We start from the raw sequence: 15,314 nt of genomic DNA, 5'->3' as shown, positions 1-15,314 counted from the left end.
CTCTCTCTCTCTCTCTCTCTCTCTCTCTCTCTCTCTCGCAGATAATATGTCTGCCCATGTGTTTCATGTGTATCCACATGTACGATGAATCTATTCCACATGTGCCGTACATATTTCAAAATGTAGAAATATGCAGTATACATGTGCACATTTGTTTCATATGTGTGCTGCATGATGTCCACATGCAAGTGATCCCCATGCACACGATACGAACACACCATTTCCTCGTCACGCCACAAAGAGAGAGGGCAAGCGAGCGGGTGTCAGGGGTCACAGGAACCCAAGGGTACCTTGAGTCTCATCCCAAAACCTTGAAGAGTTTTCAAAGTTTCCCCGCTACCCGACCCCTCATCAGAGAGTATCCACACACACACACACACACACACACACACACACCACGACCACCCTCCCCTCACACAGAACTACGCACCACCCAGCACTCATGCCCCCAGTACGTGATGCTTGGGGGGGGGGGCACCGCTCCTTCCCATCATAGATTTCACAAAGGCCTTTTTTTTTTCCCCAACTCACGTCGGCGTCAAAGCCGAGCTGGAGAAGGTTTCACCCCATGAGGGATCATTACTCGTGACCACCATGGCCTTGTTAGCTTGGGTTTGTACACACACACACACACACCCGCACACGCACGCACCCCCCCCACACACACACACACACACGCACGCACGCACCCCCGCACACACGCAGGGATTTCAGCCACCTTAATTCAAGCACAGCCACAAACAAACCACATCAAACTACAACATGGAAATAATGAGCGTCGTTATCCGCCAATGGTCACATGCTTTCATGAGAGTTATTTTAGCACGGGGCATTCATTACATAAGTGCGACGGTCCCCACAAGGCCAGGTGACATTAAACGGGTTACAATTTTTGTATGTCAGAGGTAACCTACGGTAAAGCAATCTTTATGAAAAGGGAAGTCATCCCAAACTTTTTCGTTGACCAGAAAATGTCCTATACAGGCCATGTGGAAATACGGCATTCTGATTAATATTACGTTTACGTTTTATGAGTTAAGCAGTAAAATCAACCCGTTTTTAGCAATCTTGAGGCGGCCATTTTGTCACTTCTGACGACCGAAAATGACACAGTTTCACAGTGCTCACCTAGTAACCAATCATGGCTTAATTTAAGAAGTCAGGTGAGCCGTGATTGGTCCTTATCGAAGATTATTAAGAGCATTAAAAATCAAAAGGACCAGTAGAAGTTCAGCAGAACTTTTTAGCGCCATTAAAAGCCATAAATGGAAAACAACCAAATGGAAAAATAGGTTAAGTGGATGCCCCCCCCCACCCCCCTCAGGTGGATGTGGGGGGAAAATCGCACCTTTTCTGTCTTCTCTATGGAATGAACTTCCATTAAGTGTTGGGCAAGCCCCCTTTCTGTCCACTTTAAAAACTCGTTTGGAGACATTTATATTCTGTCGCTTTGCTTTCGGCGTTTTGACTCTCTCAACAACTATTTCACTAATGTAAAACAATCAAATTGAAAACAGGATTTATTTCCTCGTAACTTTAACTGCATGTCCTCCCGACATTCACTGACGTGTACGACTGACACCACAGGGAGAGAGTTCCCCTTTGGGTTTTTGGGGGACAGACAGTCGACGTCGTATTACACGAGAAAGCCGACAGGAAACTTAAGGTGCTGCTGCTATCTGTGAGCAGATTACACTTTATCCGAGATGAAGCGCTGAAAAGAGGGAGAACGCGCTTCAGTCAGAGCAGCTAAACGGCGGCGAATTAAGATGTTGCGGCGTGGAAACGAGGCAGTTATGCATATATTACGTGTCGAGGCCGGGCGCCCCCCGCTGGGCGCAGGCATGACAAAGCCCCTCGAACAGCAATACCTCGGGGACAGCTAATGATTAATTAGCTTGTGTCATTAAGTGAGGCAAATGTCAGCAGAGCTTCCTGGGGAAGCTGTCAAAGCATGTGGAGGATTGCGCAAGTTTACCCCCCTCAGGTACACGTTGGTGAGGGGAGAAAGAGGATGGCAGGGGTAGCAGAAGGGGGGTGGTAGGCAGGCTTCAGATGTTAAGGCAAACCCTGACATCTAGTGGCCGAATGTAGAACTACATAAAGGTCCAATGTAATACAATGCCAAATAGGGATAAAATATCGAAATAAAACAAGCCACTACGTATTGAGTTTCTCTGATTGCTGATGTATTAATTCAATATGATTGAATTTATGTATACTTGACACGTCACTCAAACACAGGTTATTAAAACAAAATTCACTTTTCTAAAATAAAAGTTCCAATTTCAGCTTCTCTGATCTCGGATCAACTAAATGAAAACACTATTCTAATTTAATGTGATTTAATTAGATAAAATGTATCCAATAGAGCTCAGGTGTCCAACTCCGGCCCTCGAGGGGACCAATGCGGCATGTTTGAGATGTTTCCCTCCTCCAACACTCCTGATTTAAATTGTTCAGGATCGCTATAAGGCTCCTGCAAAGTTTGTTGATGAACTGATCATTTGAATGAGGTGGGTTGGAGGAGGGAAACATCTCAAACATGGAGGATAGTGGCCCTCGAGGGCCGGAGTTGGACACCTTTGCAATAGTGAATCCCTGTGATAATATGTTTCAAAACATACGAATATTTATGTACATACACATTTATACCCGCTATACAGCACATCTATCTACACACTCATGCACACACACACTCACACACACTCACACACACTATATTGAGCGTCTCTTATCCCCGTTTAGCAAAGTTTTTATAATTTAATATAGGTAAAGTAACCTCGTTAATGATGTATTTTAAAAAGTACTTAACAATTGTCACATCAAAATATACATAAAGCTCATCAATATTTAATTGTTTAAATTTATTACAAATTTTATACGTCACTTCCAAAATTAATTTATAGGTCCCTGATTCTCATGATAAATTTGTAAAATAATTTATTTTAATTGTTTTTATTAAATTATAGTTCGATCAATTTAATAAATAAAACTGCATAGTTTCAAAGTAAAAAAATTGCCAACAACTTGTCGCATTTCTAAGCCCCCTTATTTGACCACACATTGACTAAAACAAATCTTAATAATAACAATAATCATAATTAATATGACATACTGAGGTTGGCCTCTCACCTTTTTTAGAGGGCACTCCCTCTCATCTACGACCCACCCCAAAACACACGCACACCCATGCGCCCACACACACACACAAACAGACCTATAGATACACAGATACTTAACATAGCGCTGATGTCCAAATCGAAGCCTTCTTCACGATTTACACATACCCACGTACAATAAATTTGCATAAAGCAAGCAGAAGCGGACTTTGCTTACCAAAGTGATTTCGATGCATGTTCCATTCCATCTTGCATCACTCCCGAATAAAGACAACGCCACAGACATACACTTTGATTATGAGCTCTGACTTCCAGTTGGTCAGCGTCAAATCTTGGCCTGCTCTAAAAACCACAGCACGCGCAAGTGAGGCCTTTAGCTTCAACCAGGGAGTAGCAGTTCAGCACACACGCACACACGGACACACACGCATTCATATCTGTGTGAATTCACATCTGCAAGCACATAAAACACTCACATAGACGTATAGCGCTTACAAAAGCACACCTGTCAGGGCCTTTCCACTATGTGAGCAAAAAGCAAAGAAGTCTAAACCCCCCTTTACACATATACACACACACACACACACACATACTCTGTATGTGGTATCCCATGTCTGCTATATTAAAGCAAATCCATTCAGCTCCCGCTTTCCCATCTGAAATAAAGGAATGAGCAATTTTCACATTAGGCGAGCGAGGACACATGCAGTTTCTCTCTCTGTGGACATAATGAATGGGATCAGATTGGGGGGGGGCGGTTGCGGCAGCGGTGGGGGTGTGGGGGGGTTGGTGGTGGGGGTGGTGGTGGGGGGCGGGGTCTGCACTCTAATCTGCCTTTGATGGTGAATGGTTTAGGTTCCACAATTCACGAATAAAGTCTGCGCTAATGCACGCAGATGGTCGTTTGGCAAAAGGCCGTGAAAAACTTGACAATTGTATATTGGGTGAATATAAAAAGTCTACACACCCCTGTTTTGTGCTATGCAACTGTCATTAATTTGACTTGTACAACTCCATTGAGAAGAAAAAAAACAATTCAAACTTATGTTCAATCAAGTCAGCACTCACCTGTCACCCTTCTTAAGTTCAAGAATGTTATTTTGATGTCACGTTCAGTAAACAGCCAGTACTCACCAGAAATTCCTGCAGCTCATTAAGATGCTACTGTTGGCGTCTCCGCAGCCTGTTGTTTCTCCACTTGATGATGACTGTTCACACTGGGCTCCTTCATATGTTTAGCACCTTGGAAATGTGCTTGTACCCTTTTCCTGAGTGATACTTTTAAAAACACACATCTCTGATACTGTGGAAGCTCCCTGAAGACTGTCGTTGGATGTTGTTACAAAACTGTCAAAAAACAGCTCTTGGACCAGCTGAACTTTATTTAGGGTTAATGAGTGGTGCTTTCAATGGTGGCAGGTGTGTGTTGACTTATTCTGAACACAAACCCAAATGAGATGTTTATGATGTATACGTCAAAACTGAATCCAAAGCTGTACTAAGGAGCTTCACGATTGTCTTCAGGCCACCGATGCGTGACGGCCATTAAGAAAAAGGAAGGGAAGGCAAGTAGGGCCAGTCAAATAGAATGACTGAATTAAAGCGGTGAGGAGTGCTCTCTCTTTGGCAGTATGTCCTGCTTCCTAGGTCGTAAAATAATTAGATTGAGGCATTGTGCGCTGGAGTGTCTGCTCAAAAAAAAAAAGAAGGAATGTAAGCCTCACATTAAAAAAAAGAAAGAAAGAAAGAAAACAACACTCTATTTCTTTACATTTGAGGTTTGCTGTCTTTTGTAGAGAACATCGCCATTCAGCATTGCCTTTCATGCAGCTGTGCCTCCTCTTTGTGGCCTTTGCCGTGAATGCTGAGAGGGAATGTGTCAGTCAGAGGCAGGTAGCCCTGATTGCAAGTTAATCTCCCAAAAGAAGCCTGTTAAAAAAAAAAAAAAAAAGTACTTTTAAATTCTTGAAAACACTTTTCTCTCACCTCCTTTGTCAGTTTGAAGAGCGCAAGTTCACGGCCGGCGACAATGACGGCCAAGTGTGGCGGAGTAATCACCTTTCTGAGGGGGAAACACGAGTAATTACTTCTAAACTGTTTGGGCTCGGGAGACAACTGCTATTGTGCTCGGAAATGAAAGGCTGACGCTTGCTCTCAATCTGTTTGTTTACAAAGATTTCTCCTTTGCTGCATGCAACGCCATCATATACGCGTATGTGTGTGTGTATGTGTGTGCGTGTGTGTGCACACTTGTTTGTGTGTCCACTAGGTTGACCCATTTCTCACTCCGAAACAGGGGGCCATCAAGCATAAGGAAAGGGTTCTATTTTCAGGTCAGCTTCAGGTCAAGTTCATTTCTTTTCCCACCACTCCAGAAGCCAGTCATTGGCCTACCAGTGTGAGATCGCTAGGTGCACTAGAGCTGGGTGATTCTGAACTCTTTTCTGTTTAGATTTTGTCGTAATTTTTTAAAATGATATGACATTGTAAAATATGCTAAATTAAAGCCTCTTGCATTTTCATTCTTCTAGATCCACATCTTTGTTACCATGTATTTTTGTGCACATTCAAACGGTGAATAAATTTCCCTCATCTCTTTACCATCTTTACTTGTATCTTATTCTGTTGTTCTATTTTTTCATTTTTCAACATCTAGGCATTTACTGGGACCTCTGGGATTGTATTTCAAGTTGCATCTGTGTGGATATTTGTGTTGGTGTGTTGGAATTCTATGCAATCTGCATTTGAAAGATAGTTTGAAATAACAACCACAAATGGAAAAATTAGCAAAGTAAAACATGAATATACAGTCCTAAAATAATAGCAATACAAAAAAATAAATAAATAAATACAGGCTATTCGTGCTGTACATGCTTTGGCCTCTAAGGGGCAGTGTGGTGTGGTACATGCAAGATGTACACATTTGAGATAAGAGGAGCAGAAGACTAAAGTTACGTTAAAGAGTTCTGTAACTATAAATCGTTTTCACAGCTTTTAAAAAATATGTAACATTGCGTATTGGTAAGTTACGTGAGTGTATGTGTTCCAACACCGTTTAAGTGTCAGTTTTCATTCTTTGAAGAAATAACACTCCCGTAGGTTGATGTTTATTATACTCGTTAGCATGTGAATAGGATTTTGCATTGACTTTAGCATTATCAGTGGCAATGTTTTTTAAATTAAACGTTTATTGTATTTTGATATAAAATTAGTGTAATTTTTTGTTGTGTTTTCTAGTTTATCAGTAAACTCCAACTAGGTGTCATTAAAAACGTTAAAGGACGCTTCATGACGGCAGACTCATATTACGTCACAGAGGTGCATTCAGAGTACTTTCACAAAATCAGAAACTTACAAACGCACCACAATAATTATTTTTCTTTTATTAGAATACTATAAGATCGTGAGAAGCCAAAATCGAAACCACGATTGAATTTCAATTAACCGTCCAACCTTCAGGGGCACCATGAGAAATCATATTTCTAATTTTACTTAAAGTGGAATTCAAGCTACGGTGCGTTCTATGTGCCCCCATTAGCCTTAAGATGGCATTATGATAAATATTGCTTTCAAGGAATATGAATTAAGTTTACTGAAATTAATATAATAGTGCCCCATGGGCTTGCTTGCGAACGGTAATCGACCCAACCCAGAAAATAAGTGAGCCGTGACGAAATCAACAAAAGCTGACCAATTTTAACGTTATTTTTTTTCGTTTGTTTGTTTGTTTGTTTGTTTTTTAACACAACAGCAGAAGACATTCAACCACCTCCCCCTGACTATTGTGTACGTGCACGCAGTGATGCAATGAATTGAAATGAAAATGATGCTTTTGAGGTCAGGCGCTTAGGCAATGAGAGCGCAGGGACTGTCTTTCCTTCTGTCCTGCGTTTCATTGTGTTGACCAATAGGTGTCAGTGAGTGTCAGAAAATGAGGAATGCCACACCGTGTCGTGTTTGTGTAATGAGCGCATTAATGTGCGCATTTATGCGTCAGGTCTCTTTGAAGCATGCTGCTGGTGCACATAATGGAGAAGAAGAACAGGAACAGGCTCCTTTGTACGTGTCATTTGCAATCTGAATCCAACACATCAAAAGGCCTTTCTGACGGACTTGAGATAAAACAGCTCATTACAAAGTGTTGATTAGTGGATAGCACAACATGGCAATTAGATTGGGACTGGAAATCATGAATTAAGACGAGACTTCATTAATACAAGCGGTTTTGTCTTGTTTTTTGTTACACTTGTTTGACAGCATAGAACTTGTTTGAGATGTTAGTATGCGCTGTTTGATATTAAAAAGGAAAAAAAAAACTTTCCGAGTATGCTTTGAGCTTCAAAGTCACTTGAGAAATGGATCAAAAGTGAATAATACCCTCCAAAGTGTAGACTTGTAAAAGCCTAATAAATGATGCAAAGGTCTTTTCTTTGTTACTGTATTATTGGACAGTCAATTGAAAAAGCATAGATTTATTGCATAAAGTGCTTCAAAAATCTTTAAGAAAAAAATGAAATAAATCCCTAAACATCTAGATGTTTTTAAATAAACACAGTCCAAGAAGAGGTGTTTTTGATCGATTAACCACAATATGATTTTGTAATTCATTAATAAATAAAAGACTATGACTACAAAAGCCCAATAGGTACTTTGCTAAATTAATATATTTACAAACTGAACATTATTATCATTTCAAATGCCTTTTTTCCTGTTTCAGCTATCATGTTGGATGTCATTTGATGATGCTGGTATGGTCAGTGTGCATACATTATGCTCATCTCTAAATGTATCAAAATACTGTTGATACTAAGATGATCATGTCTAGAAAACCCTTCAAATATCTTTCAAAGGCGATCATATAAAAGACAGCGAGAGAAGTGCGCTCGGATGAAAATGAAGAAAAAGTGTCTTTTGATTTTTCACTTAATTGTTAATCTTAATTGTACTTGTTCTGTGCATTTGCCAAGTGACAAATCCAGTACCGCCCACGCCCACGTCAACAAGTTCTCTCTTAGCCCATACTAATCCGTGCCAACACTGCAGCTCTGCTTACCTTTTAGCTTTGTCGTGGTACTGCATCATTGCAGTTCTACGGCGACATTTTGGCTTTATGTAACGTATGTTTATTATTCAGCTCCGTGAACACTTGTGGGCTTGCTTTTTGGCTTCCTCTGAGGTTTTAAAATCGCCCAGCAGGTCTGTTCAAAACTCCCTTTTTTAAATTGGTTTATTTTGTTGATTTAGTAAGGTTCACGTGCAAACGATAATTCTGAAAGAAAAAGAGTTTTGAGTGTAGCCCTCTGACCTAATTCCCGTCCATTGTCCCTCTACACATTCCAGAAATGAAAAGAACACAAACCATCACTTGTACAGGGATACATCTGACATCCCATACAGTAATAAATTAATATCTTTTATCTGTTGATGTTTCAGTAGGTTCTTGCACCCTTGTGTTAAATAATCCTTGGCGTGCTATTCAACCCGGGTTGCCCCTGACAGCCATTCATCCAGTTTTAAATAAAGAGCGCTGAAACAACTGATTGAATCACTCAGGGGAGGATGAGTGGGATGTTTTACCAAGGCTGTGTGACTTAATGAAAAAGAAAGTGTATGTAATAAGAATAAAATATTTACTGTAGATTATTCCAGAATTGGAAGACAATTTAAGCACCAAAATAATATTTTATATTATTATTATAGAAATATGTTGTGTGCTCAATTTGGCGAAACGCAGGTAGACATACTCAAGCACCTAAAAAAAATGCGAAAAAAATATAATAAATTTGAATTTCATTTTATTCTATTTTGATTTGAGTGTTACTTTAATTACAGTAACTGGGTTCCAAATCAGTGCTAATGTTGGCATTTTGGCTTACGGGTAAATGTTAACTTTCTTAGCTGTTATACTAACTAGTCAAGAACAAAATTAGCAGAACAAAAAAATAGAAAAACCTAATACATGTATTTTTTTTTATAAAATGAATAAAAGGTAAAAATATTGCAATAAAATGAAAAATACAAGAGAGGACTCTGACTTAAAGTGGCTAAAAGGTTGGTTGAGAGCATAAAAAACCACTATTTAAAATGTGTTTGTGATGAAATTAATTATTTTACATCCTTATAAAATGATACCCCCAAAAAGCTACTTTAAATTTTCTTTTGGCTGCCAGATAAATTGCAAGAGGGCTGAACAAGAGGGGGGAGCCATTAGGGGGTGCTGAAGAGCTATTTTTTTATTTTAAATAATACATAGGAATCACTTTTACGACGTAATCACTTTCACCACTTTACTTTTTCTCTCAGGACAACTAAAAATTTCCGAAAAATGTATAATTCTATATTATGTCTTTTGCTTATTATTTTTAAAAATGTCAGATCCATTTAGGCATGACCCCTTAAATACTAAAGATATTGCTTTTGTTTCCCTTTGAGGATAACAAAGAACAAATTAAAACAGGAAAAAAAGGGGAGGGGGGGTGACGTGTACAATCTGAAGTGTCAGACATGGTGTAAAGCGTGCTAGCACACACAAAAAAAGGGCGGGGGTGGATGTTGGATGATGAGGAGGGGGCTGGTGACAAATTTCCAAGCCGGTCCTCGCGTCATGCAGGTGTCCTCGCTTGTGGATGTGTGACACCTCGGCGACACGAGCGGACCGTTAAGTCGGCAAAGCGGATCCGATCCTAAATATTTGATGAGACGTGAAATCCCAAAGAGGAAGGATGTGCTCGTCTGGATGAGAGACCCCCCGCAGCGGTGAAGACGCGCGGCATCTGCTCGCTGCCATCGACCGGAGCTCCGAAATGGAGGCGGGGGAGCTTGGCAAAAGAGGTTGCGAGGATGGGGGGCGGAATGACGAGAACCGAGCCACCTCGCCCGAACCGATTGCTCCACCGTCGTTTTTGAGGGGATAAAGACGTTGCTTTTTTTGCACGCCAGCTCGCCGATGTTCGCTCCTGCGTGTGCGGTGGAGCGTCCATTGTGGACGTTTGCGTGTGTGCTGCTGCAGATGTGAGCTACAACAAGGCCCCTTTACATCTGGATGCTGCAACGTGGACTGTTGTTACATCAAAAGGCTGCTGAAATGAGAGGCAGATCATGTTTTATACTGCTGACTTTAGGAGAGAACGATGCGGGATCTGATTATCTGTCAATCGTCGGAGTAACGACCAGAGATTCACACCTAAGTGCAGGTTTAGGATTCAAATCAAAACGTGTGGTTTCATACATGGATGAAAACAAGTGAAAAATGTTTTTGGTGTAGATGTGAGCTCCAAGAGGCCCTTTTCATTTGAGTGACCATTTATGTATTCAATGGATCTACTTTGTTGAACTCGTATTAATTTTTTTTTTATACTGCTGATTCCCACTCACATTGTGTGAGCTGAAGCAGGATACCTTGGACTGATTATCCGTCAATCACAAGAGTAAAGATCAGATATTCACACCTAAATGCAGTTTTTGGGACTGAAAAAAAGCAAACATAGAATTTCGGACTGAGTGGAAATTATTGGATTAAGCGGCAATTACCTACATGGACGTTTTTCGATCTGGACCTCATCCTGAGATGTTCAACCATGGACTAATCACAGATCCAGGCGTTCTACTTTGTTGAACTGATATTCAAATTGCATTTTTATAATTATTTTCAAGAGGTCAAGGCTGGTTTCTTGGCAACAACCGAGTAAAAAAACATTTCATGGACAAGCATTGATGAAACTATTGCAATTCACTCTCATAACGAAGGGAAAATGCTGACATAAAAATGCCAAGCCTGTTGTTGGCGATGCGACTTATCTGAAAATTTCCTTTGAATACATTCTTGGATGTTTGTTTTACAGTAACGCGGTTCAAAGCACCAACACTTCAACAATCATATATTATCTTTTTGGCTGTGTATTCGAGCAATTGAAAGTCAGCATTTCCTCAGCCGATCGATTGCAATTGTCAATTTCGAATGTTTCCATTTTCCGGATTGTTCTCATGTAAGCGGACAACCATTTTCTTTGGCTTGATTTGAAAAACGGTGACCAGATGGCGGCTTCAGGTCTTCGGTAATCCTAATATGTTTTTGGCCTGTCAGCGGAGTCTAAAGAGAGCGCGACATGCAAACTGAGAACCCAAAAAGGTTTGAATCCGAAAACCTTCTCTGGTGGCCTGGAACTGAAATGTCTCCGTTGTTCTTCATGATGACCAAACTGCGCCTGACACGACTCTGCAGGCCGGCAGAGTGATGCCAAAAATGCCAAGCTCTCCGGGTCCCACCCTTGGCCCCAATGTCACCGACGCCCCCTGGGATTTGGGTTATGACTTTCTCGGTGGAGATCCATTGTGGGGCTCGGTGGCCAACAGCGTTCTCAAGATCGCGCTCATATCTGTGATCGTGTGCGTGTCGTTGTTTGGGAACGTGGTGGTGTTGCTGGTTTTCCAGCGGAAGCCTCAACTCCTGCACGTGGCCAACCGCTTCGTCCTCAACCTCCTGTTGGCCGATCTACTCCAGACTGTGCTGGTCATGCCCTTTGCCATCGCGGCCACCGTGCCGGGGGTTTGGCCTCTGGATGCCCGACTGTGCCAGGCGTTGGTGGTCCTCATGCATCTATTCGCATTTGCCGGCGTCAATACGATCATCGTTGTCTCCGTGGACCGCTACCTGGCCATCATCCACCCTCTGTCCTACCCCACCCGGATGACGCCTCACTTGGGCACCAACTTGATCATCTGCACCTGGGTGCTCAGCGTCCTGCAGAGCACGCCACCCCTGTACGGCTGGGGCGCCATCGACTTCAACCATCATCACAAGATGTGCTCGGTCGTGTGGTCCTACAGCCTATCCTACTCGGTCGTAGTCGCCACTTTCTCCTTCTGGATCCCGGTTCTCGTCATGCTCGGGTGCTACTGGATGGTATTCCGGGCGGCTCGGAGGCAGAACGCCCTGGTGCACCCCATCCAGACGCGATCCTACTCCCAGCCTTACCCTCAGGACTTCCCGGGACAGATCAGCTCGCCACCCCAGCAGGCGAGTTCACCGGACGGCCCCTCTTCAGCCAAGGGATACCCCACTCGTGTGAGGCACCGACGCTTCCACTACCACTGCAAGGCCGCGCGAGTCGTCTTTGTGATCATGGCATCTTATATTCTCAGCATGGGACCCTACAGTGTGCTGAATACCATATCCATGAGCGCCAGAGCCGACGTACCCGCCTGGCTGTCCTCTCTGGCTTTGGTGCTCTTCTTCCTGCAGTGCTGCCTCCACCCGTATATCTACGGATACATGCACCGTAGCGTGAGGAAGGAATTTCTTGCCTTGCTCTGCGGGATGTTCTGCAAGCAGGGACAGAGCTCGGCCGCCGAGGCCTGCCTCACCACGGCGGGTGAGGGGCGCGCCGGGGCACACCCTCACCTACCGAGTCTGGCTGCCAGGGTCTTTCCGCTGCAGACTTGGGAGGAGTGTACTACGTCATCCTCGCCCACCTTCGAGAGGAGGTCGAAGGATAGCCGCAAGGAGACCACCACAACTAGCGTCAGCTCGGACCGGGAGCCCACCGTCCATGGCACGCAGAGTACATAAAGACATTAAATGTTGGTATAGAGAACAATACGCAACTCACAAAAAGTTAAGGCTATTTGGCTTTCAGGTCAAATTTTAGGCTGAACCTAAAATGGGTTACACCAAACACCCCTCCAAAGAGGCAATTATTTTGTATAGTTCACAGCTCTTTTTTGGGCTCAGGTTTATATTGGGTGTAATTCCATTATCGACCACTAGACAGCGCCATATTTGTTTATTTTGATATGTAAATTTGGAAGATGAAGAACAAAACGGGAAGTATTTGAGTATAGTCTAGTGTTTCTCAAAAAATATTGAATAGCATTCACAGGAATCCTGTTTTTTTTTCACCTACAGAAAGTGACTGCTGTAAGTTTGTTTTTTTAATGTCCATCTTTGGGCATGATTATTGACGCGTATTGTGATATGATAAGTTTGATCATTTGGAAAGAAAATCATTTGTTTACTGCAAACATATTTTTAATATTGCTATTGTTAAACTGTGCAATATTTTCATGTAATCCATTGCTCTTTCTTGATATATTTTGTGTCATTATGGTCAACACCACTTATCCTTTACAAGGTCACGAGGGACGGGGATGGTTGGGTTGGTGGATTAGTTGAAGGGCTGGAACCTATCCCAGCTGACTTCAGGCAAAAGGAAGACAACCCTGAACAATCTGCGGCAGTTTGTAACAAACAGACAGAAAGACATAGAAGAGGACATCGTTGAAAATGGATTGGTTGTGACTTCTGCAGTTCAGCTCAGTTAGAGAACATCAAGTTGTACCTTTAAAAGTTCAAAGGAGTGTATTTTTGGTCGGTATTGAAATTTTACCAGAAAGCCAAAAATCCCTAACTTTTTTTTTAAAATGTGTTATGTACAAAGATACCTTGGGGCACAATCATTGGTGTGGAGCAGGAAATTGAGAACCACAAATGGACTGTACTCCCATTTCTGACGGTGCAGACCCGGGAGTGGGCAAACTTTTTGATTGGCGGGCCACAATGGGTTCTAAAATTTGACAGAGGGGCCAGACCAGGAGAAGATGGATGGAGTGTTTTGGGAACCTCACTGCATCGGAGAAAAAAAATACATTTAATTTTAAATGAAAGTGTACAAAAGCATTAGAACAAAATATGTCTTTGACACACCACAGTATTTAGAAAATAACACATTAACAAGGTTTATTAATTTATTTTTTCAAGTTCGGCGGGCCGGATTAAAACGCTGAACGGGCCGCATGTGGCCCCCGGGCCGTAGTTTGCCCACACCTGGTGTAGAACAATCTCTTTAACTGTTTTTACACCTATACTGACAATCGGGACGAATTTGAATATTTTTCCCTGCTCAGTGATCATTTATGTTAAACCTGTTCAGTATTTTCGCAGGCAACACTGACTTCAGCCAGATCATAGACTGTGATTTTTTTCTTTCGGGTAAGATGGAAACCTGAAGCTCGATTTACTGTAAAAAAAAAAAAAAAAAATCTTAAATCTAGGTGTGTGTGTGTAGACACACTGCGCCCTGCTTTACATTGATTGCGGCTTCGGACAAATATAAATGTCTGTTGTTGATTGGTAAATTATATTGAATGTTTTATATCTGGCGGCCATCCTGCTCTGTCATGGTTACAATTTTAGCGAGAGAAAGCTTTGCTTCCAACCACTTGATTCGGGGCGTGTTTCGAATAGAACAAAGTCCATATTAGGGCTCATGTTTGGAATAAATCTGGTTGAGTGAGTGAAGAATGTGACGTCATTGCCATTTGTCATCGTTCATTTTCTTTAACAGCAGCACAAAAAAGGGTTGCTTACTTATGTGTCATGCAAAGCTTGATCCCCCTCTGTAACAAGTCCCAAACGAGATTTTTAATAACTGTTTTTGTTTTTTTTTCATGATAGAGGATGCACTTGATGTTATCAACAAAGTATTATGCTGATTTTCAGTGGCAATGAGGTAAAAAAATTAATTTTTTATAGAAATAAAGGATTACTTCTTTGTGTAAATGCAAGATTTCTCAAGGATTCGTGATATTGAGGACAATGGAGGTTTTCTGTCCGTTACGATTGCTGTTTATTGAGAATATCTATGGCCAGATCTGTAGTTTAAAGGGGGAGTCAACCCTAAAAAAATTCTAACAAGAATAACATAAGGATAAGTTCGATGCCTCACTAGTTGAAACAGGGCATTCTGATTAAAATTGCGTTTGTGTAATATGAGTTAAGCAGTACAATCCACCCGTGTTTGTGTATCTCAGGTGGCGGCCATTTTGTCGACTCAAAATGACATCATAGCTGCTAAGGCAGCTAACAACCAATCATGGCTCAGCTTCAGAAAACACATGAGGTGATTGGTCACTTGGCAACTGAGATGTCATTCTAGTCGACAGAAAGTGACAAAATGGCCGCCCCTGGGATGGCTAAAAACGTGTGGATTTTGCTGCTAACTCATATTCCACAAATGCAAAATTTATCAGAATTCCGTGTTTCGACTAGTGGGCCTGCATAGAACATATTCTTGGGGAAAAAAATTGGGGTTGACTTCCCCTTTAAGTTATCTATCACAACTCAACCTGACGAAAAATGGTTGCACTTGTACACATTTATAAGTAATTGCAACCCCAACCTTAAGATTATTCTTA

General features: G+C 41.9%; 1 protein-coding gene and 1 long non-coding RNA gene across 2 annotated transcripts in view; one reads left to right on the top strand and one right to left on the bottom strand.

Annotated features, from left to right (window-relative positions):
• LOC148338590 (uncharacterized) overlaps positions 1-4,474 on the bottom strand; it is an 11,440-nt gene extending 6,966 nt beyond the window's left edge. The window contains exon 1 of the long non-coding RNA XR_015842972.1: positions 4,257-4,474. This is a non-coding gene — a long non-coding RNA (uncharacterized LOC148338590). The remainder of the gene's footprint in view (positions 1-4,256) is intronic.
• Positions 4,475-9,717: 5,243 nt separating this feature from the next.
• On the top strand, positions 9,718-14,565 carry gpr101 (G protein-coupled receptor 101). The gene has a single exon (XM_088293328.1). The coding sequence runs from the start codon at positions 11,356-11,358 to the stop codon at positions 12,688-12,690; it is 1,335 nt and encodes a 444-aa protein (XP_088149454.1). The 5' UTR covers positions 9,718-11,355; the 3' UTR covers positions 12,691-14,565.
• The last annotated feature ends 749 nt before the right edge of the window (positions 14,566-15,314 follow it).

This window comes from Idiotropiscis lumnitzeri, chromosome 4 (assembly GCF_059441095.1).
Source record: "Idiotropiscis lumnitzeri isolate Australia: NSW breed Sydney's pygmy pipehorse chromosome 4, RoL_Ilum_1.0, whole genome shotgun sequence".
In the NCBI taxonomy this organism is placed as follows: Eukaryota; Metazoa; Chordata; class Actinopteri; order Syngnathiformes; family Syngnathidae; genus Idiotropiscis; species Idiotropiscis lumnitzeri.
The sequence above is the reverse complement of the archived record's forward strand: the minus strand, read 5'-3'. Positions and strand labels throughout refer to the sequence as shown.